Source organism: Zootoca vivipara, chromosome 1, assembly GCF_965207765.1.
Source record: "Zootoca vivipara chromosome 1, rZooViv2.hap1.1, whole genome shotgun sequence".
Lineage (NCBI taxonomy): Eukaryota > Metazoa > Chordata > Lepidosauria > Squamata > Lacertidae > Zootoca > Zootoca vivipara.
In genome coordinates, this window is record NC_142582.1 from 79,747,973 (window position 1) to 79,772,526 (window position 24,554).

General features: G+C 42.7%; 1 protein-coding gene and 2 long non-coding RNA genes across 5 annotated transcripts in view; 2 read left to right on the forward strand and 1 right to left on the reverse strand.

The window, feature by feature from the left end:
* Positions 1-24,347, reverse strand: LOC148687639 (uncharacterized). Of its 3 annotated transcripts, none has more exons than XR_015949860.1 (3): positions 23,888-24,338; positions 23,423-23,505; positions 1-407 (listed from the first exon to the last, which is right to left on the reverse strand). It is a non-coding gene; the product is annotated as an uncharacterized LOC148687639 (long non-coding RNA). The 3 variants fall into 3 exon arrangements; XR_015949861.1 differs by having other exon boundaries at positions 264-407; positions 23,892-23,948; XR_015949858.1 differs by lacking the exon at positions 1-407 and adding an exon at positions 10,586-11,447 and having other exon boundaries at positions 23,976-24,347.
* Positions 2,376-20,550, forward strand: LOC148687640 (uncharacterized). Its single transcript, XR_015949863.1, has 3 exons — positions 2,376-2,494; positions 15,095-15,174; positions 19,909-20,550. It is a non-coding gene; the product is annotated as an uncharacterized LOC148687640 (long non-coding RNA).
* The window catches only part of LDLRAD3 (low density lipoprotein receptor class A domain containing 3), a 124,533-nt gene continuing 124,236 nt past the window's right edge, over positions 24,258-24,554 (forward strand). The window contains exon 1 of the mRNA XM_035116202.3: positions 24,258-24,476. Within this exon, the coding sequence (XP_034972093.1) occupies positions 24,443-24,476 (34 nt within the window). The 5' untranslated portion in view covers positions 24,258-24,442. The remainder of the gene's footprint in view (positions 24,477-24,554) is intronic.

The window sequence follows — 24,554 nt, forward strand, 5'->3', positions numbered from 1 at the left end:
TTTCTAAAATAATATGGTGAATTTATTTTGTACACTGATTAATCTCACCTCAGACAGAATACACGAATTGTGTACGTATCATATGTTTTACCTCTTTGCGATAAGGAATAGTGGAAGAACCTTTTCTTTTCCTTAGCAGCATCATATGTGTACACCTGCATAACAGCTACATAAAGAGAGAGAGTACAGTGTTCCCAACACTTTTGTTGACTGGACTCCCCAAAAAGTCAGCTTTTGTTTATAGCCAAGGTATTCTTTGAGAAGGCAGTTGACATAGAGGATATAGAGAAGATAGACCTTGTGGGGCCTTCGGTTCATCTGTTTTGTGTCCTAGATATTGAATCCTTTCAGTTCAGCTTGTCACGTGTTACAATATCACTTCTTGATACATTAAAAACTGCAGTTTACTGGAAAGAAAAAAGAAAAGAAGTGAAGGCTCCAAATGAAATAATGAAACAGAAAAACAACAATGTAATAGGGAAAACTCTAGCATGCACAGGCAAGCCTATTATAGCAGTATCGAGAGATTTATCACTGGAAAGATCAGTCATGGCCATAGCTGCCAAGTACCCCGTTTCCCCCAGGAAACCCCCGTTTTTACTTACCTTTCCCGGTGGTCCCCCGTATCACTTTGTCTCCCATTTTTCTCTGTTATTTTCTCCTGCCGGCGGCCATTTTTTCTTTCTTTTTGATTTGCCCTTCTATGGGCACAAAAAATGGCCGCCGGCGGCTTCAAAAGTCGCATCTACGCATGACCGGAAGTGCGTAGACGCAACTTCTGGTGTCGGCGGCGGCCATTTTTGGTGCCCATGGATGGGCGGGCTGACACCGGAAGTTGCGTTGACGCACTTCCGGTCATGCGTAGAAGCTACTTTTGAAGCCGGCAGCGGCCATTTTTGGTGCCCATAGAAGGGCAAAACGACACCGAAAGTTACGCCGACGCAACTTCCGGTGTCACACGGCTGCCGGTCCCGGATTCTGCAGTCCAGGACTTGGAAGGTAAGGTCATGGCAGACAAGCTTCCGAGTTCCCTACTCCTGATCTTAACCTCCAATCGATGCAGTCACATGAGAGAGTTAGGTGTTTTCGGTCATGGCCCCAGACCAGGGCTCCTCAGAGGCAGAGGACTCTGGTAACTGCAGCTCTGAGGAAGAAACAGGTCCCCTCCTGAGTAGATGGGCAATGGAGCATCCCAAGGTGTGTCTGCTGCCAGACTCTGATGGCTTGTCTGCAGACTCTGTGAGGGGTAAATGACAGTTCCTAGGAGTCTCTTGCCTGGGGTGTGTGTGCTTTAAATGTAAGATTTGCATACAGCCTGTAACAACAGCACATACATTGGTGTGTGTGTGTGTGTGTGTGTGTGTGTGTGTGTGTGTATTCTTCATATTAAATCTTGCATAAATGGAAATGGATTTTACTCTCCACCCCAAAAAGCACATGCTTCCATTTTGACCGTTGTGGAACACGGAAGCTGGCTGGAGAAGATTGACATTGAGTTCCACTCATTGTGGATTCCAAGTGATGGAACAGCAATGGATACCATAGCTGTTAAGTTCTCCTTTTTTTAAAGCGAAATTCCCTTATGCTGAATAGGATTCCTTGTGAGAAAAGGGTAAACTTGACAGCTATGATGGATACTATGAATGAAAAATTGGAATGTGTGGAAATGATTGTGCCAAATGTGTGACAGAAAATGTGCATCTCCCCCCTCCATAATTTTTATTAAATGTTCTGCTTTACATTTTAGAATATTCATTTAAATAACCTTAAAATATCAATGACTTCCCTTCTTCTCTTTCCATGGTTCATTTTGCACAACATAAATCCCTGCATTTTTTATATATAAACCATTCAGTATTCCTTTCTTAGCTCCATCAAAACTTATTTACACTGTTGAATTTATCTTAATGCTGCCCATATTTTCAAATATACACAATTTTCCTCCATATATACAATAAACATTTTCCAATCTTCTCTAAACGTATGTTCTTCTTGTTCTCTTATTCCAGGCATGTCCAACTCCCAAGAGACTGCGATATACTCCCAGTATAAAAAAACTGGCAGTGATCTACCCATTGTCACTGGAGAGAGGAGGAGAGTGCATGGGGTGGGTGGATTGACCAGAGTTGTTGAGCTTGTTTTGGGGAGGATTGCACAGAGAGGTTTTTTTAGCTTTTTCCCTGTGACTTTTTGTACACAATAAGGATCCCGTTATCTACCAGGATCAGCCGGGGATTTACCGGTAGATCACGATCTACTGGTTGGACATCTCTGCCCTTATTCTATATGCTAGCTCTGCAAGTTGTGGGTATTCCATCAGTTTAAGTTGCCATTCTTCTTCACTCATTTTCCAGAAAATGTGCATCTTAATGAAGTCCCCATTTGGAAGCACTGTAGGATCTGCTCCCATCTCACAGTGGGGCAATTAGAAGATCCTGTAGACCTGGCCAGGGCTCCATTTCAACTATGTTCTGCAAAATACCTCCACCCCAAGGTAAGATACAACATGCAAATGGAACTCAGCAGACATGCCAATGTGGAAAGGTTTCCTTAAAGACAAAAAGTTTGAAAACTACCGTGCTACAGTTCAGATGTATCAGAAGTGGGTAACTGCTTTTCAAGAAAAAACAACAACATTGAAATATAGTGTTGAGAGTCTTCACAGCCTAGCCTCCTGTCACAGGGAGCCATATATTCTACACCTGGATGAGCTGGATAAGATCTTTCTACTGAAACCGGAGATCTCTCCAAGCACCTTAGTGAAGGGTTTACTGCTAAGTGTCTACTCCTCCCTTTTCGAAGAATGTGACTGGGTTGGGAGGAAGGAAAGCTTCTGTATTCAAACAATCAACACCTCTGGCAAGGCACCTTATCTGCTTAATCTCTTACAGCAGAGGGTAACTTGTTCTAGGGATTCACTCCTATGTGGTCAAAGCAACTCCACCCATAAACTGGCAGAAATTCATTGATCACATTCTCTGGCATGCTGAAGAAAACAGCTGCAAAACTCCAGCTGACATACTAAGCAGAAATAGTTTGTTTCTTGAGTGACATGTTATTACAGGACTCAGGGTGTTCTGAGAGCCAGGAATATGAGGCCACAGGACTTGGAAGCAGTTACAGTAAGTTATGGCATTTTGAATGTATATGTAATGTACTATTCAGTGCTTACGGTTTCTAGGGAGGACACTCAGGAGATTAGCAACAGATAAGGGGGACTTTTTGCATCTGTAACTGCAATTCTGTGCATAAGGTCAAATGTAATAACAATAATTTCAGTGGAGTTTACCTTTGAGCAAGCATGATAAAGGTCATATTCAGAATGAGGATGGAAGGATCTTCCAATTTTGGTTTTCCCCATTTCTCTTTTTCCCCCGGTCTTAAACCCAGTTCTCCACTTTTCTGTAGCAATTTGTGAATTTTTGCTTTTTAAACTGCCTCAGGATTCCTCCCCGCCCCCCGCTTCCTGCCTCCTCCACTCACAGTCTGTACTCCCTTTCTCCAGGCGTCCTGCTTGTTACTTAGGTACAAGCCTCAACTCTCTTGATCCACCCCCACGTGTACCATGTTCCCATTCCCAGTTTCTTCTCTATTTTTATAATCTTCACATTTACACTCCCTCTCTCTCCGTTTTGCCTTGCCTTCTAACCCCCCTTACTATATGGCTCAGGTGAGTCTGTGCAGGAGGGAGAGCTCATATCCGGTAATTAAATATCCTGCCAGCAGGTGGAAAGAAGAAATAACTATGCTCACCACTTCCGTCAAACAGAAATTCCTCTAATTTGGAAGGTACACAAGAGAGACAGCTACACACTGAAAAGCTTCAGTCAAGATCCTCAGATCTGTTCAGACGTTGCACACCTGACAACTGTGAAGATCCTGCATCTTCGCAGCTTAAGAATCCACACTGGTTAGGATGTGTGAGGGTAATGGGTTAAGGAGGGGGGAAGCAGGTGCACTGAAAAGCTGGTGGAACACAGGGTTATCTGGCAATTGTAGAAACCAGTAGCGCAAGGGGCTTGAGGCAAAAAGCAAGTACTTAATAGGTACCATAAGCCTATATCTAAGTTCAGCAAGGCTTTTGCGCTGATATTTGTACTAAGAACAAACTCACCAAGGCTCTCCCCACCCCCTCCAGTTCTCTTCCTCCTGCTGCAAAGCACATTGCATTGCATCCACAGTCTCGGTCACTGATCAGAATCAAGTAACCCTGAATGCTAATGCCTGTATACTTATAATATATTCTGCATTTGGTGTTGCTGAGAAATGCTTGGCCAGTGCGGGTATAAAAATAGACTCGCGAGCCTGGGGAAGAAATAATGAAGGCATCCATCAGGCCCGGCTTAAAGTCATAGGGAAAATATCAAAGTAGCACCACTATTAAAATAAGATTTCTTATTGTTTTGACTGGTGTGAAATACCACTGCAAAGCCCTCCTGGAAATCCAGATCCTTTGAGGGCAGCCCAGTCCTCAAAGTTTCATGCTGTCTCCAAGCCAATGGAAATGAACAGGGTGTGCCTGAAACCATCTGAGGATTGTAGCCTGCCTGTAGGAAGCAATGCTTTTTTAAAAAAAAGAAACTTCCACGGCAGCCTGATACTTTGAGAAGGCTTTGCCAATGCTCGCATAAATCCCTCCGTTTTGCTTCTCCTGGGTGCGTGCTAAAGTCAAGGGCGTGTTCTGCGTTATTAATATCCTTCTTGTTATTTTCCAGGTGCCTTCCCTTGCAGCCTTCTGCTATTTGCCTTAGGGAAATACTTCAGCTTTAGCCCTGGAATCAGATCCATGTGGAAGTGGCTGCCAAATGCAAATCTCATCTGCTTTGGAAAGTTTCACCCACAGAGCTACCAATCGGTGAAGGTTTTCAAATCATATAAACTGCAGCAATTAAATGCGTTAATGAAGTGTGGCAGCCTCATTAGAGCGTCCCCTCTTCTCTGCGGAGTTCCTGGATGTAATGCACCCTCAGAAATATTTTGTTCATAGATTAGATTGGTCTGATTTGCATCATATTGCCCGCAGCTCCTGGATGACTGTAAACTCTTAACCTCACATAGAACTGTCATCTGGCTCAGGATAGGAAAAGCCAAAAATAGTGGCCTTCAAATTCATCGGCATCAGTGCCTTGTATTCCAAAGTAGCATGATGTAACTCATCCCATCAATGCAAGGTTTTCTCCTTGCTCAATGGAACTTTCATCCCTCTCCTCTCCCGTGTGCCCCCTAAATCGGTTCTAGAACACAGATTTGGGGAGTGTATGTGGGGTGGTGGTGGTGAGAAAAGGAGTTCATTGAGCACATTGAGCACATGATGGACACAATGATTGGATACTGCCCAGTATATCTAAAGCAAACCCCAGAATAGTTAGTTTGATGTGCAAGGTTTGGATGAAACCCTTTTGGGACATTACAAGGACTTATCTGGATCTCAGAATGGATTGTTATGAATGAAATATATTATAAGGATCATTTCATGCTCTAATCTTGACTCCTTACATGAAATATCATACCCAACATGATTTCATAAGTGACTACAATGACATACATTTGGTCAAGGTCATGAAACCCAGCTGAGTTGTGAGTACAGAATGTTAGCATCATTAGAATCCTTTGTCTTAAAGTGAATCTCTCTCCGTTTTCAGCTGATCGCTTGCAAAGCCCATCTTTTTCTGTTTGCTTGCCAAGCTCTGCCAGTTAACTTGCCAGTGCCATTAAGAAATTGCAGAAAAAATAAACACAGGCTTTGGAGTGCGCAAGCTTAGGAGTGGGAACCTTTTCCAGCCCAAAGGCCACATTGCTTTGTGAACAACCTTCTAGGGGCCGCATGCTGCTGGTGCACAGAGCCGGAGGCAAAAGTGGGTGGGGCAGGAGATGGACTTAGTCATTCAAAAACCAGGTTCTCTCTCTCTCTCTCTCTCTCTCTCTCTCTCTCTCTCTCACACACACACACACACACACACACACAGAGAGAGAGAGAGAGAGAGAGAGAGAGAGAGAGAGAGAGAGAGACCTTTGCATCCAGGCAAAGAAAAATACATTACCATAGTTTAAGGATGTTTTCTAGCCAGACCAAAGCACTGAAGGAAGGCAAGGAGCAGGGCTGGAAAGTGGTGTGGCCTAGGGAGAATCTGGAGGTTCATCTAGTGAGGCATTTGGCCTGAGGTTCCCCATCCCTGTTCAATATACAACCCATCATTCTGAAACCTAAGGAATCTTATTGTCCAGTTAGCATATCTATAGGGCTACCTTAGTTGTACATTTCATTTTAATTTCTCCCTCATCTGGCACCATGAAGATTGAACTTTTATACAGCTACCACAGTCCAAGAAAGCACGTCAAGCTGCAACAGCTATGTTTCCTACTTTTATCTCTGAATTTCCCGTTTATCTGTGTTGGCAATTATTTTTTATTCACAAATAGCACTTCATATGATATATGTCTAAGAAAGGTTCAAGATGCTCTGATACTGTCATCTGATGTTTGTTTCTTATTAGGTATACAGTAGTGAGGTATTTACTGACAGTAAATAGAGTGCTCTATTTATTTATTTTCCATAAAAGTAAGTGGCTTCCATTGACTTCTCTCCTCTCCATCATTTATTTCTTAAACGGTGCCTATTGCTGTACCAGATGCCACACAAAATTAAGTGTTATGAGCCCACCTACAGGCTTACGATTTCATAAAGCACAATTCACAAAGAATGAAAACCAGGGAGGGTAGAGGGGCAAGGCAAGAGAAGGGTTCCTCCAGACGACCTGCTTATTGAACATACATCCTGATTTGCTTGCACAAAGTTTATGCAGAGGTCAGATTATGCTTGTTCTTTACTGACCATCTGTTCTGCTTTGTTTGTGGGGAGCTTATACATCTTCCCATCACTCAGTCATTTATTCCACACTTTTAAGCACATTTCTTCACCACTTGCTTAACCACAAAAGCTCCACTTTTTAAAAAGTGGGTTTGTTGCACCAGTGCAACAGAGCACTTTAATCCAGTTTAATTGTGCAAAACTCTATTTCCCGTATGCAACTGAATCCCTTTCATGAATGATAGTCTGGAGGCAGCCTCTAGCATACTGCCTCCAATTGTCTTTCTCATTGTTATTTCCAGCCTAACAATGACCATTCATCTTGCATTCATCCTGATGTCTTTGTATGGCGTTTCTGCATCTTCCAGTCGGTCATTCATTCATTCATTCATCCCACACTTTTCAGTGCACTTCCTCAGCACTTTCCTAAGGAAAAAGGTCCATTTTTTTTAAAAAAAGGATTTGCTGCACCAGTGTGCTTTAAATACTGTATGCAAACCTAAATTTCTTATAGGTGCTTGAATCCCTCCCACAAAATTCTGGTGGTTTGTGGGTGGCCCAAGACTGATCACAATGAAAAAAGTAAAGTGGAGAGACATATTTTTGAAAGTGTCTTACATAAGGGAAGATGAGAAGCCAGCTGGATCAACGGTGCAGTGCTCTAGGAATATGGTGCGGTGAGAAGAAAACAAAGCTGAGACGTCACACCAGAGACAGAAATTTGAGAAAGATTATGAGTATTTAAAGACTGACCTAGCAAAGAAGGATGGCGAAGATAAAGCAGAATGAGTGCTAACAAAGCTTGGGGCATGATCTGCTCCAGATTGGAGTGGGCTCTGGACAATGTGTCCTTCAGTGGGTACCTACCTCCATACATGGTGAGCTTATCTGGCAATGCCAGCAGAGGTAGCTGAATTTAGTCACCATTTAAATTCCCCCAATGCCGTGGAGTGATGCTATCTCTGGGCAGCAATGGAAATTATAATGATGCACTGCTTAGAGACTGGGCTAGGAAAGAATTAAGGTGGGTCCAGCAGGTGTCCAACAATGACATGGTGCTTCCTGCTTGGCAGGGGGTTGGACTGGATGGCCCTTGTGGTCTCTTCCAACTCTATGATTCTATGACATCAGCTGCCGCATGAGGTAACACAGATGAAATGTTTCATAATCCAATCCCCAAGACCATGAAGGCATTTAAAAATGGATAGTTAAGTTCGGCCCCAAGACCAGGAAGACATAATGAATAAAAAATGTTTACAGTTAATTGAGTTGATTTATAGAAGAAAGAACCATTAGGATGAAGAGAACAGGAGGAAGACAAGATTTATTGTAATCTCAACTGCCTTCCAACTGCAGCTGTAAATCTCCTCCCACAGAAGACAATGGGAACCACTGAATTCCAGGAGAGAGGAGAGGAGAGTCTGGGGGAGAAATGCTAGCTGGTCCTGTTAGAGGGCACAATGGATCCTAAGATCTCTGCCATACTTGATGTTTGGAGGACATATGTGCCCTGTAACAAAGACTTACCAGAAATACAATTCTAATCTGGAAAAATCACTTCTGGGGTGTCCTGTCTCACAACAACAACAAACAACTGTGATTTTGCAAAAATGTACACATATTTTTTTCCTGCAACCAGTTTATTGCCTTGCAGGAAGGCTACCACCCTTTCAACTGTGTGCAAATGGGGCCATTTACGCAACACCATTGAATTGCAGACTTAGGGGAAATCTAATGCAGCAACCCTCTATCCGATGATGCCCTGCAATTCGTTTTTGCTGCAACAGAATCTGAATTCTATGTTCAAAACATTTTTTAGAACATATGCATAGCTGTGGAAAGTGGCTGCATGGGTGACACTGACTGGTTTCTTCGTTGTTATTACGGTGTATGTGTTTCCAAATAAGGCAGGAAAACACTCTCAGCAAAAAATGGTGATCTGAACTGTCCTCACCCCCACCACCAGGAAGAGAAACTTCAATTTCAAATGTGCTTTGCAGTAAGACATGTAGAAAGATATTTTGTTTGGGCTAGTGCTATGCCCTGAGAGAGGAGCTAAGATTTCCGGTGCTTTTTAGACCGCTCCCATCCTAGTGTTCTGCGTCAAAGGTGTGGCCATGAAGTGGAACTGACACATTTCCCTGCAGCCACGATATGCTGTGCCACATCCGACAGAGCCACTCGTGCCAGATTGATTCCTCGGTCACAGTTTTGTAAAAAGTGAGATTTCAGAAGAGGGTGATGGCAAGCGGGAAACGCCACATTTTCTACGCTGTTGGCAAATTTGCACAGCTTTCGGAAGAAGCTGCATTAGCAGGAGGCCGGTAAGAGATAGAGAAAGGGACTGCTGTTCTCAGGGGTGTTTTTACAAAGAGCAGGAAAGGGAATGTGCCTTGACGGATGCACGGGTGTAATCTAATCCAAGTGGGAATTGTTTCCCATTGGCTCTGTACCAGCCACATCATTAGGCCAGCCTTGAAATCAGATCCTGCCTACTGGTGACATTTTCCTTCAAGCCCTGAACTGTGCACTGCCTCTAAAACTTCCTGTCTGGAGTCCAGCTCTTATGGGATTCTGTGTCCCATTTATCTTGACCCAGACACAGAGCAAAGGCATTTATTGGCTACTTGCTGCGAAGCAGATCAGTAGACATTTGGGGATGGGGCAGGTGAGTGTGAACCACAACTCTTCTCCTTGCAGACACAAAATATATAGCTAATATATTATCATGTTAATATTTGTGGGTTTTTTGTTTTGTTTTTATGCACCAGAAGAATGTCAGAAACTATAAGCAGAATCCTCAGATCCCCTTAATCCAGTCTAGGTATCTTGTATGTGCATAATCTCTAATGACGAGCAGCAGTGAGCCAAAGATCTTCCCTGGTGTAACTCCCATCCCTCCGACTCATATGTGACACCAGGGATGAACTGCAGCCATGCTATCTGGCCCATGGCCATGCAAGCTCATGCTGTGATCTTGTAAGCTTATTAACATGGCTACACAGGTTCATTACTTAGGTCGCAGGCAAGTCTCCCCAGAGTAAAACTGAATAACTGCCTAAGTCTGTCCCCCAAGACTTCATTAGTGTTTATTAATGTCTGTTCAATTGTGATGTGTCTAGTAACACCCACGCTCTCTTATGTTAGGTAGGGAAACGTGGAAGTGCCTGGTTATTAGCAACAGATGCTTGATGTTAGACAATAAATGTTTCTGCTGTTTCTGACATCTCGGGGAAGCCTGCAGTAAACTGTCTCCGCAGTCTGGGAACACCCCTTTCTATAGTAAATATGCAACATGTTGGGGGGGGGGACTGGTAAGAGAATCTATGCATCACGCTGCAAGCTTCTCTCTATAATCAGTTTACACTGACAGCGCTCAAAGTGAAGCCATGCAGTCTGAGGGTGGACGACAGGTAAGAGGATTCTGTCAACTTCTCTTGGTAACATGATGGGTATAGCTCAGTTGGTAGAGCATAGGACTCTTAATCTCAGGGTCGAGGGTTCAAGGCCCATATTGGGCAAAAAGATTTGAAGGGGGTTTGACTAGAGGGCCTTTGTGGTCTCTTCCAACTCTACAATTCTATGATTCTAAGCGTAAGCAGGCTTTTGAGTTCCACAAGCTTTGTTAGGCCAAATGGAAGTGCCACTAGCTCTTCATCAACATAATCGCCACCACTCCTTCTAATAATGAACTTGGGTAGGAAATGCAAACAGGATTGTAGCTTGACAAAGCTATTGAGAAACAAGAAGGGGGCATTTGAAAAGCCAGGAGAAATCTGAGGTTTGCAAAAGTGCTTTTTTATTAGGAAATCTAGGGGGACACTGCCCCTGCCCCGCTCCAAAAATCCCAGTTTGATATGAGCATGTTCAGTACTCCTAGAATGTATACAGTCAGCTGGAAAAGAAAAAGAGAGCATAGGGAAAGCGAGAGGGGAATGCTATGCTATGCTTGGAGGAAATGGCTGACAGAAACCCTGAACAGGAACACTCCTTTTGGGGGAGGGAAGCACTGCAACCCCCACCCCCAACTACTCTAATTTAGCTTTGTAATGCTCTAGAGTGTGCACAGTGTTGCTTAACGTAGATAGCTTCACAACAACCTTGTACAGGATCAGGTCTGAGAGGCTCCTGGCTTGCTGCACTGGAGCGGTTGCTGCAGAAATCTTCCCAGTCTTTTGGTGCAGAAGGCTCCTCTGTTTCTTTCTCCCTTCTCCTGGTCACCCAGCAGCAATTAGGCCTCCCTGTCCCGGCTCCCGTCCCTTCCTTTGCTCTCCAAGGGCCTTCTAAGGCCCATCTTGCTGCTTCCTTCGCTTCCCCTTCCCTTCGGCCAGGTTGGTTGTTCTTGTGAACCATCCAGCAACATCTGAATAATGTGATCTTGGGTCATCAGTCATGGTCACGCCATTGCCTCCTCTTCAGCGACAGGACAGGTGCACCTACCGTGATCACGGGTGAGCTGACTGTGTGCCACAGTGGGGCAAATCCATAGCCATCTTCTCTTGGTACAATATCCAAGGGACCAATGGGACTTTGGGGGAAATTAATGATCCATTAATGCTGAAATCCATATGCCAGAGCCAGTTCACGCCGTAAGGACAGCTCTGCTGTCATTGTTCTCTGTTCTTGCACAAGTGCACACCTAAGTACAGAGAATATCCCAAGATAGTCATCGCTGATTCATTAATTTTTCATGCTCTTTTGCTAGGAAGGGCAGTCAGATATTAGACAGCATTAAAAAGCAGGACTTGAAGTGAGACTATAATAGCTACGGTAATCCTCAGCCAGAAACATTTGGTTTAGTTACAGTGACTTCAATAAATCTGCATCTGCTGAGGATCTGAAATTGGTTATGTGTGACAGTAAGCAACACAACCTCCAGTCCTTCAGAGCTACATAAGGTTTTCTCATCATACAGATGTATTGATCTTCCATATGTAATTTATATGTCAAAAGCGCCAGTAATGGATCTTTTTGAAGCAATCTTCTATATTCACTAAAGGAACTATTTATTGATCTGGTCATTCATTTTATTGATTTTTCACCCAACCGCCAGATGATCCCCGGTGATCACTTGTCTTCATTACATTTGGGGTTTGGAGAAAAGTTTTTTTCTAGTTTACTTGCGCTCCATTACGCTAATGGAAATTATTGATATGGCCCTATTGTCTAGGAAGCGAGTTTAGGCATTTAGAGATGATATAATCATGTTGCATTTCTTTGTGTTTTCTGTTATGACTGTTCTGGGATAATTAGCAGTAAATATTAGTGCTTTGAGCAGAGGTGGGAAATTAATGTAATTCATTCTAAAAGGAACTGAAAGTGCCTTCCGAACAAAACAATGCATGCCAAATGCTCTGTATTCCTGATTAGTTCCTATGAATAATAATAAAAACTACTTAGGTAGTTTAATTTTTAAAAATCACCTCAGGAAGAATTATGCAAATCATTTGTCTTTTCTAAATAGAGCTGCCAGGCCTACCCTGCAGACAGAACTGTGGCTCAGTTTTAGACATTTACTGAGCTGTGCTGGAATCTTATCACAACAGAGAAGCTGACGCATCCCCTCCTTCCACTGTGTACATAATTTCAAGTATGGTACAGGTGCCCCACTGGATGCTCAGCTACTGAAATTCTTCGCCCACAAGGAGGGGAACATCATGCAGTCTGGGTATAAGTGCAATTCTGGACTGCCATATGAAAGCAGATTCTGAGAATTTCACCCAATCATTCTGACATATGGGCAAAAACTTCTTAAAGGCCACTGAAGAAGATATGCTAGAAGATACCCCTTTTGTGAAAGGGATTCAGTTGCATACTCAACATCATCTTGCACGACTGATACCTTTGGGGAGAGGAGGGCAATTTTGATTGGGAGAATGTCATGGGAGGAAAGGGTTAAACGACCATTCACAGCCACTGCTCCCCCCCCCACACACAGAAAAAGCAAACCAAAATATGGACTACCCCATATTATATTTAGCTTGGCCATAAGGAGTTATATGTTAGGATATGTATAAACAAAGAGCTTGTTCATTTCTGCAGCTTACTCTTGAGCAAACAAACTTCAGCCAGCGGATAAATGGATTGGCTACAGGAAGCCCATCTTGAATTTAATGTGGTTTAACCATCCCAAATCTATTTCAATTGATTCTTTGGAAATCTGAATTTGTCCACATTCGGCAGAATGTTCTGTTTCCAAGGAGAGATGTTATCACCCAGCGACAAACTCATCATGAATCAACATTCAAACTTGAGGGGCTACAGCACTGGGGAGATTTCTGCCACAGACAAGATACATTTACACCACCAAATGAGCTTGACAAATTTATTTAACTGGATTCACAAAGCTCAAGTTAATTAAAAACCAGGTTGTTTTGCTCGGCAAGAGACATGCAACTAAGGGCATTTGAGCTTTCAGAAATGTAACAAGAGGAGCAGACCTACTGATCCCATCATGCACAGGTCTGGAACAAACACAGATTACAGCCAATTATTTTGTAAAACACAAGAGAGCAAAAATTTTCTGTTCTGTTCCCTGAATTATTGACTCCATAGAAACTATCGCATCTCATTTAATTTTTTTCTGAAGACAAAGATGACATTGCATTTTTGATTATTTGTTGCATAGTGAATGCTCCAAATCTCCATGCCGAATGTTCCCACGACACACCCGCATACAAATAGGAAGATGTCAATAATATGGAGCATTTATAACTCCTAAATAATATTTGCAAGCTTTTTTTGTAAAATAAATAAATAAATCCTAAAGTAATCTCTCAGAAATGTTAAATAAAGTATACAAAAGACAAATCAACATGAAAGCTCATACCAATGACAAACTTAGTTGGTCTCTAAGGTGCTACTGGAAGGAATTTTTGTTGTTGTTGTTGTTTCAACTACGGCAGACCAACACAGCTACCTACCTGTAACTTTACCTTTATGCTTTTAGTACCTGGAACATTAATTACAGCTAAATGGATTTTTTAAAAGGTTGCGCAACAGAATATGTTGCTATATTGGAGAAGGGCTGTGTGCAGCTCAGTGGCAGAATATCTCTTTGCATGCAAAAGTCCCAGGCTCAATCCCTAGCATCTCTAGGTAGGGCTGGCAACATCCCTTGCATGGAACGCTGCAGAGTCATTGCCATTCAATGCAGGCAATACTGAGCCAGAGGAACCAACCATCTGACTCAGTATGGCCCCATCTGCACTATATATTTAAAGTAGTATCTTACCACCTTAACAGTCAAGGCTTCCCCCAAAGAACCCTGGGGAACTTTAGTGTGTTAAGGTAGCTGAGAGTTGTTAGGAGAGATGCAGGAGTGTCGTGGGAAGACGAATTAATTGTTAAACCACTTTGGGCATTGTAGATCTCTGATGGGAATAGGGGTTTCCTAACAACAGGCATAAGCAAACACGGCTCTCCAGATGTTTTGGGACTACCCTTCGACATTTTTTTTACAATATCCAATGAAGGGGTGGAGTATATCCTTATCAAATTTGTGGATAACTCAAGATTAGGAGAGAAAGCTAGCACTGCAGAAGACAAAATAATCTTGATAGAATGGAAAACTGGGCTGAACGTACCACAATGAAATTAAGCAGAGACAAGTACAAAATTATGCATTTGGAGTAAGGGGGAATCAAATGTAAAGATATACCGTAGGATGGGGGATACTGGCTTGGCAGCACTACATTTGAACATTGTCTTAGAGTCAAGCAGAACATGAGCTAACGGTGTGAAATGACTACCAGAGAGGTTAACGTGATGGTTGGTTACATTAGTTAACACTACAGTTTCCAAGACATAATAAGTAGTAGTTGCATTTTATCCTGCACTAGTGTGATCTGACTGAAAAAGAAGTCCTAATAAGGAATTGGCCCTATTTAACTGGAGAAGACTGAGAGGAGACAAGACAGTACTCTTCAGTGATTTAAAAAGGCTGACACTTAACTTGCTCTTGTCATTTTTTTTTGGGGGGGGGCGGGCGGATCTTGGTGTGTAGTGAAGGTATGGAGTACAATGGAAGGAATTGTTGGTCAAGAAATTCTGGCTGTAGCTCAGTGGCAGAGCACACGACTTGCACATGGACGCCCCTAGGTTCAATCCTTCATATATCCAGGTTGGGCTGGGAAAGACTCATACCTGAAACCCTAGGCAGTGACTGCCAGTCAGTGAAGGCAACACTGGGTTACATGGACCAATAGCCTGACTCAGTATAAGGTAGTTTCCTGTGTTCCTAATGTGTATCTTAATGTCTCTCTCTGCCTGGGATTTGGGATGTAGGAAGCAGAAATGCTGGCTTCGCCTTTCAAACCTCTCATGAGTCCGCAGAAACATGTACCTTTGGACCCCTGCTTGGAAAGGTAGCTGAGTTCTTTTTCCTTTTCTCATTTTTTTCAGCCTTTAGGATAAATTGCTATATAGCTGGGAACACAGAAAAGCTTTCAGCTTGTTTGGATTCGTGAGAAAACTAGATGGTAAATCAAAGTAGAGCTGAACAGTAGTTAAAACTGATGTTGCTAGTGTTGCATGTCACAATTACTGCTTGTAATAGGCAAAAATACTGAGGTAAAATGACAATTTAAGTAGAGCCAAGTTAAAAGTTAATCCCAATATAACATATCGTGATCTTTGCACACAACAGCTAATAGATATTCCATTGTGTGGTTTAATAGTGCATGTCCATATTCTCTTTTGTTTTTCATGTAAGTTGTAGTATTTGCCTGCATATGTTTGTTGTATTCTCATTCACCCAATATTCATTTATGTATAATGTGATTTTCTTATAATAGTCTCTGTAGATTATGCTTATACCTTTCATACACTGAAATGCATTCACTGGTCTTTGGCTGATGCATTTTAAATATAGTTCCCAGACTCTCTTTCTCCAGCCTCTGGTCCTGTTTTGTCACAACCCTCTCACCCATTGGGGAGGGCTGGGATAAGTCCGGGACCTTAATTTCAACACAGAACAGAGCAAAGGTTCACTGCTGACTCGGATTACGGAAAGAGGTCTAAGGAGTTTACGGGGGAGGGGTTATTTGTTTGTGTGTGGGGGTTGTTATTGTTTTTTATTATGTATTTTGTGTTTTTATATTGCATTTTTATGTAGTGAACCACCTACTGTATACAAATTTAATAAATAATAATATTAATAATGAACCTAAATTACAGGAGAGCAGGCTTGATTGAACATTAGGATACATTTCTAGTACCGTAAGAACAGCTTGACAATTAAATAGGGTACTGCCACGAGAAGGGGAGCACTTTTCCTTCACAATAGGCCTTCAAGCAGATATTGGATAGCTGTCTATTGGGGATGTTGAAGCTCTGGTTTTCCTGCAGGAAATCAAGCAGGAAGCTGGATTATTTGGCATACGTACAAGGCCCCTCCAGCTAACTGGGCCTGGAGCACTGTGGTGGGCCCTCTTAACCTCAAACCCCAGCCCAGCAGTTTTTCTGAAGAAAATCACCTACAGGCCAAAGCATAAAGGCTTCACAACTGTACTTGTATCATAGTCACCTTTGCAAACATCTACTTGGGCCAAACTAAACATGACATTAATTAGCTTCAACTGAAAGCTTTCCTCAAAATGCATATAGTCGTACCTTGGAAATCAAATGGAATCCGTTCCGGAAGTCTGTTCAACTTCCAAAACGTTTGAAAACCAAATCACGGCTTCTGATTGGCTGCAGGAAGCTCCTGCAGCCAATTGGAAGCTGCGGAAGCCCCATTGGACGTTTGGCTTCCAAAAATAGTTTGCAAACCAGAAGAGTCACTTCTGGGTTTGCGGCGTTCGGGAGCCAAAATGTTTGAGAACTAAGCTGTTTGATAACCAAGGTACGACTGTAGTAGTTTGGGAGTGGATATTTCTTCTTCAGGAATGCGATAGGGAAAGGAAAAAGTCAATCTTCCTGCTTTTCATGGCACAGACTTTCCTGCAGGTACTATTTACATAACAAAAATGTGCATGCTAATTGCATTCACACAATTAACCCATGTCTAGCTTGGCCTCTGTCACAATAGATTGCATCTAGGTGTAGATGTAAAATCTTCTAGTACACTTTTAAAATGCAATGTACAAAATGGCACTTAATGGCATGTAAATGGTGGGAATTAATACTTCCTTAGCCCACATAATTTCCACTGGCTCGCCTTCATGCGGAATATTGGATGACTAATGAAGACCTTTGTCTAGGTCACTGCACCGCACAATTGCCATTTGGAGCTAAATTTTTCCAGAGTCTTTGGAACAGCTCCTAGCTAGAAGCAGAGTTAAAAGATCAAAACATTAGAAAGCCATAATGAAGATGAATTTTAACCGGTAAATGGATATGTGCTCATATGGTAAGAGGCATGGCTGGTATGATAAATGCTAATGAAGAAGTCCTTTTTATAAATGTTTCTAGAAGCCACATTTATCATCTCGGTGTGATATAATTAAAAGAAAAGGATTGTTTGTGATTTCGAATCTATCAAAATCCTGCAACTAAGCATGGTGACTAATTCAAAGACTTACCAAAGCGGCAGCCAGTCATTTATGAAATGCCGCAGTATATTATTATAAGGTTTTGTCCATAATTAACACAACCTCAAATTTTTATACTCATCAATCTGATACAAGAGGTATGACAACCAAACACATTCCCACTCTCATTTTTTCAGCCTGTGCACACAAAAAACAAAAACAAATACCCAGGTTGAACAATAACCCTATATTGTTATATATTACATACAAACATTCTTAGGTTCTTTGTGGCCCGTTTATGGGGCAGGGAACCCCAAGCTACATAATAATTTGAGAATTATTGCCTATTTAACGTCTATATAATTGTTAAAGCTAAGACCAGGGAGACAGTTGTGCTGGTCCTTCCAATCAGATGAACTGGGTGAGGAGTGAGGGGGCAGAGATGGAGAGGGAAATAATACTGTAGTAGGGTATAGGAGCTAGCACCTGAGGCAACACCAATAGAAATGCCTGGGTGGGTAGTTTAATTTTTTAAAAGCTGAAGACTGATGTGCTTGGAGGCAAGTGGGTGGTCCTTGTTCTGTTTGTTTGCTTGTGTGTGTGTACTTGTCTGTATGGGTGTGTTTGTACCAGCAGCTGGAGAAAATAGAGGGCAGAGGCTGGAGGAAAAACTGTGAGTGGAAGGGTGCTCTTTTCCCATCTTTCGGACCCCCTGGGAAACTCACAAAATGTGCTGTAGTTTCCCGGATATTCCGGACAGAATTCATGTTCAGAGACTAAGACGTACGGTAATGACTTGCCTAAGACTATATTGTTTATGTTTAGAGACCTCCCCATTTAACCACACAATCATTCTATATTTAGTTAGGTTCAGTTGGTGGTTTAGTTTGTTCATTAGTTAAATGTGTGAAGGGGGAAATCCTGAGATAACTCATCAAGGTTGCCATGGATTTGCTGAGCTAATCTTTCATTTTGTCATCTCTTGCTTTCTCCCCCTCTGCATCTGTCAATTCCATCTGGCACCAAAAATGAGCACATACCCAGGTGAGTCCTTGATGCTACTTGTTTTGTGTTGGTTGTTAGTCAAGCAGTTATGTAAATTGATAGCTTAGGTCAGAGGTTTTCAACCTTTTGAGTCCACTGCTCCCTTGCCTACCCCTGCTTAAGATATTTGAAGATGGCTATCCTATTTCCTCTGAGTTTCCTTTTTTCTAGGCTAAACATACCCAACTCCTTCAAGTGCTCCTTGTAAGGTTTAGTTTCCAGACCCTTGATCATCATGGTTGCCCTCCTCTGCACACGTTCCAGCTTGTCAACATTCTTCATTGTGCTCATGTTAATGCACAGGGCGGGGGCACATTGGAGTCTGTGTGATTACATGAGTGCATTTATATATTTTAGAACTGGAATGAAATCCATATATATAATCTTATTTTTTTAAAATCAAGTTTAACCCAGGAATAAGTGGCCACAAACATTTAGGCTAGGATTCTCATGCGAGAAAACTCAGAAAGAGGACGTCACTAGTCCATTACAGGAGTGGGTATCTGCAAACACTTAAGCTTGAATTCTACAAGGGGACTTGGCCTCAGAAAAGCCTCTTTGGTGAATCAGGGGACCCTCCTAAAGGGCATGGGATGAGCTAGAGTGGGCTGCTGGAGAAAGTAGGAGATGCTTCAGACAAAATGGAGTCAGCCACATCCTGTGCACGAAGCAGAATTTGGTCAATTACCTCCCCTGAATCCCATCCCTGACTCATCAGAAGGGCTTTTTATGAGGAAAGAGGATGGAGGAAGGATGGAATAGGAAAGTGTCCTTGTGTGACCTTCCTTACCCCCCCCCCCAGTTGTTAGAATCAATTATTAATGTATTTGAGCCTTAGAGATGCTCATTTCAACTCATGTACATTATAGTATGTTTGACAAAGAGGAAAATGGCATATGGTTACCATGTTTTGAAATGGTATGCCAGGCATCCCCAAACTCAGCCCTCCAGCTGTTTTGGGACTACAACTCCCATCTTCCCTAGCTAACAGGGCCAGTTGTCAGGAATGATGGGAATTGTAGTCCCAAAAAAGCTGGAGGGCCGAGTTTGGGGATGTCTGTGGTATGGATTGTCTTTAAAATCTATCAGAAAAATGAATGCAAGGGGCCCTTTCGGGTATCTTGTACTACAGCCCTACCTCTCTCAAAAGCGCACTCTCAGCCCATGCCAGATAAACTTCAAACCTGGCAAGAGATGTCCCTCTTTGGTGCAAAAGTGCTAGCACTTGCACAACACAGCTATTGTGTTTTAATCACATCTAATAGTATTAAATGTAGCTTCATAATAAGCAACAGAGATACTTATAAATTCAGGGTTAGTATTACTTCATCAGATGATGGGAATGGAGCTGTTTTGAGATGGGAGGTTCAAGGGAAAATATATTTCATTATAGTAAATGGAACCCAATGGGAATATGAAATACATTGGCATACAACTTAAAAACAACCCCATAGCTAGGTTTTATTTTTCTTTTACTAAAGCTTACACAGCATTCTGTATTTATGTTTTGTCTAAGCTTTAAAAATTAAGATAAGAATTAAGAACAATTCCAAAAGTGTTGTTTTTGCTCTCTCCCAATGTCAGGCTTATCAAGATGTTCGAATGACAGTGTTATTCTGCCTGAAGAGAAGATTTGAAACAAACTTATTGTCCCACAGAGCTCATAGTCCTAGTGGCTAGAATATCTTCTTTATTTTTGGCACTAATTCCTGCAGCGAATAGCCATTTTCAGCTCCAGAAATTAACTGTAAGCACTTGGAATTTAATGACTGATGGGCAAAGCTTCACTCAATCTGTAACAACAACAAAAAAATGCTAGGTATTAAAATAATAATGAAAAACATTCATCCCTCCAAATTATATGAAATCCTCATCAATAAATCTCTAGAACCCAGGCTTCTCAGCTGGCTATATTAAAAATGAATTACATGAACTCAGCTTGTACCCAACAGTATTTTTCTGCAGATTAGTTGGTGACAGTTTTAAAAACCAGTTGGCAGCTTTAGGCTATTACATAAAGAATTGAGTTCTTGGCTGAAATAAAGTTACTCAGTAGTTTCATGCTCTTATTAAATGTATTCTGAGGTCTTTTCTGGGAATAAAGCTGTGTACATATGACAGCTCTGCAGAGGCTTGAGGGTGGTATGATAGAGCCACTGCGGGTCAGAAAAACAGATACCTGTTAAACCTATTTAACTGTGACAGAAAAATAAACACCTGTAACTCAATCATAGGTATGCCTTTTTTCTTATTTATTTTTCTTTATTCATGTGTACGGTTTTTTTCTTTATCTGTGTGCAAATAAAGTTTCTCAAATACATTATCCATACATACCCTAAGAGACTATCAGTTCACTCCTATACCCTGAGGTAAAGTTCTTAACCCGAGGTAATACTTCCGGGTATGTAACCTGAGGTGTTTGTAACCCAAGGTACCACTGTACAGGTTTGATGGAAGACTGGTTTGAGACTGCTACCAAACAGGTTTAATGTGAGACTGCTGATTAGAATGTTACTAATGCAGTACAGTATTTGAACAAACTTTAATTGCCTCTTAATAATAAATGCCTGCTGGCATTTTGAATTTCTTATATTCCAAAATTATCTGTATTTCCCCTGAATTACAAAAAAAGAAAAAATCTATTAAAGAAGCATTGGCACTGCTGTGCACACATGCCAATCTTTAGGAGCCAAAGCCCTAGTCAGTGAGCTTTAAATCTTTAATTATTACTGATTAAAGAATACTGAATATATACACATGAAACCTAATGGAACTTGGGATCAGATCTATCAGGATTTGGTTCAGAACCATTTGGTCCATATGTCCACACATAAGCTGTGAAAATGCACTGCACATATTTCCTTAACCATGAACCTTGGGGAATCTGACTACTTTAGACAGACTGTAAATTCACCAGGAGAATTCTGATTGATTAGTTATGATGAAAAACTCCATTACTGGCAGTCAACAAGAGATTCCAGGAAGATAAATGTGAGATCAACAGATGAAGAATGAGAACAGATATGCTTTTTGACACAGAAGAAAACAAGAGAGATTGGCTGCACTGTGAAAAGGAACAGGAGTGTAGGTTTCATAGGCTCCCATTTCATTCCTGCTTTCAAATGTGCTAAGATACAAAAGCTGGAAAACAAGCATATGATGTGTTTACTCAGAAGTAAGTATGCTGGGGCCTACTAAACATGTGTGCATTATGGGATGGAAGCCTCAGTAGCTTGGCTGACTGTTCACATACAGTAATTGCAAACCTGATTAAGTACTGCTCCAGGGTTTCCTTAAATTGTAATAACAACAAACCACAGAAAGTAGCAATTGACCAACCTACATTGGTGTACAGGAGTTCTATGGAGTTACAGTCACTCATGAATGGGAACTTGAAGAAACAAAATAAATAAGAAGAGTTCAGTACTGCGCTTGTATGCTCCTTCTCTCCCTGACTCCTTCTCAATAATTCAGCACTTTTTCCTGTCCTGACAAAATCAGGTCACTGGGTATCCTTATGAATGAATAATGCATATTTACACAACTAGCCCTGTGTCGGATATCCTGAACAGTCAGGAAACAACAAATCTAATTCAGTCACAAGAAGCCATACTTTCCATCCTCTCCTGCAAGCATGTCTGTGTGCGGAAGGTATTGCAGGATCATTCTTTTGGCCCACTGTGCGAGAAGCCAGTCAACACCACAATAAATATAGACTAAGCTTCAGGAATACCTTCCTGATGGTGCAGGCTGCTTGACAGTGGAACTGACTACCTCGTAAGGTGGGGGATTCTTCTTCTTCCTTAGAGGTTTGTAAGCAGATGTTGGATGGCTACGTATCAAGAGCAAAGTAGTACCGGTAGGGAACTTCTTGCATCAGAAGGTTTGAACCACCTGCTAATGAAGAAAACCAGGGCTTGCCCATTCCCCTTCCCCAGCATCTTGAGACACAATTCTCTTTTATTTTGCGGTTCATTTTGAATGCGCTCAGCTTTTTTTTTTTTTGGCATGCTACCCTCTTTTGCACCGGCCCATTTGGAATTTTGGGAAAGTGTGGGGTGTCCTAGTCCCAAAATAGTTGCAGCAGGGGTGTGTGGCTTAACACAACATGACTGCCACGCCACACCACCTTTAAAAGAGCAGAAAAGGAGATGGAGCGACATCGTTGAGAAAAAGGGTACTTATATCAGCCACCACTGCACTCACTCACAGGAAGAAGCTCTTTGCATCTTTTCTCTGCTCGGCACAAAATAAAAGGTGGATGTCCATTCCTGGCATCTAATAACATGTGTGCATGTTTAAGAATATGTGCAATGTAGGAGAGGTCAGTCCAATGCAAATGGAAACTGAAAAGGAAGAGCAAGCAGCCTATTGTGCACTCTGGATTTTACAGGGGATATTTTGCAGGTTGCATAGGAAGTACTGCATAGGAGACGCCCAGACAAAATGACCTTTGAGATCCCTTTGGTGGCTAGGTAGGTGAACCAGAAGGCAACAGCATTTTGCCTTCCTAGAGTTCAATGGGAGCTTTCAAAAACTTTACAGTATTAGCTTCCAGACAGCTATGCCACTGTCGTTTCCAGGTGAGGACAGAGAAAGGTTGAGGAGGCTGGCACAATGTGGGCCCGCCAGCAGAGTGGCAGCCTCCCAGAAGTCACTCCCAGTCCCACATGGGAAAACTTTGCATGCCACCTGTAGTACAGAAGCTAAATTTCAGGTATTCCAAAAATCCCCAGCATAGTAAATTTACAGTACAATTGTATACAGTGGTACCTCTGGATACGTACCTGATCCGTTCCGGGGTGCCATTTGCACCCCGAAAAGTACGTATCCAGAGCGCCGATAGAGCGCATGCGTGAAGCGCTGATAGAGCACTTCTGCGCATGCGCAAAGCGCGCAGAAGGCTCTTTGGAATCAATCCCCTGTGCACACTAACATCAATTGTGCACAGGTGGGATTTACGCATTTCAAAGCATGCAACAATCAGACCAGGAAAGGATTGTTTGAAGCTGTAGCAAGGGGGTGGGGGAGAGAAATCAAACCAACTCACCCCAAATATGCAAAACACTGGAAAAAAGACCCAAATCATGATACCTACCATACCACCACCACTCTCCTTTTGCAGCCATTTATACCTCCTTCTAGATCTCGCAACAGCCCATAAGACATGAGAGATGGTGACTGAACAAAACAAAGGAGAAGAAAATATCTTGGATATGTGCATGTTCAGAGTAGCTAATGTTCATTTATCAAGGTTAAAATTATTTTTTGTTTTGCGCAGTTCAGTTATGAACCTGCATCTGCTCTGAAAAGCTTATGCCATAAAAAATGAACTAGTCCTAAGCCTTATTTTGTGGGCCCTTATTCCTTGTGTTTCTTTTTGTGGGAATGGGCCTATTTCGGGAACTGCCACCAAGCTGCGTTCGGATCATACCGTATCAATATTGCCTAAAATCACTTCTGTTAAGGAAGTGGCCTTTTAAGAGAAATTTCCCAGGAACCTGGCGTTTAACTTGCTGGAACAGAAAAATAGTATATTTGCGTTGTTGTTAATTGAACGTACATACTCTCCCAGCCTTGCTTCTGCGGCCATCCCATGAGCAGTAGACCCAATCCTGAAGCGATTTAGTTTTAAGATTAGCCGGACTTACTCTTAAATTGCACTGGCTTGAGTGGCAAGCTAAGCCTGAACACATGTACCCCCTGAGTCCTGTGGGTGTTACTCCAAAGTAAGCCTGTCCACGGTGACGCGAAGAGGGGAAGCGGAGCGAACTCGGGGCCCCTTCTCAAACAGGAGCCCTGCTCGGAGCCGGGCAGGCGGCGCTCGGGAAACAGGGGCGCCGCGGGGCAGGGCAGGGACGCCGCGAGGGCGTTGCAATGGCACCAAGTAGCCTCGCCACCCTGCGCTCCAGAGGCTGCGCGCGAACGGGAGGCTGGCTGGCTGGGCGTGAGGGTCCGGCTGCTGGGGAAGGAGGGAGGGAGCCTCCCCCTGGCCCTCCTCCCGCTTCCCCCTCCCCGCCCGCACAGCCGCCTGGGCCTGGGCCGGGCTTGGGCCGAGAGGCGGAGGCGCTCGGCAGAGCCTTAAAACTTTCCGGAGCGGCCGTGGCGCTTGGGGGCAATGTGGCTGCTGTGGCTGCTCCTGGGCTCGGCGGGTGAGTCGGCGCCGGACGCGCACCCATCGAAAGGAGGAAATGGGGGGCGGGAAAGAGCTCCGGCTCCCGAGGCTGGAG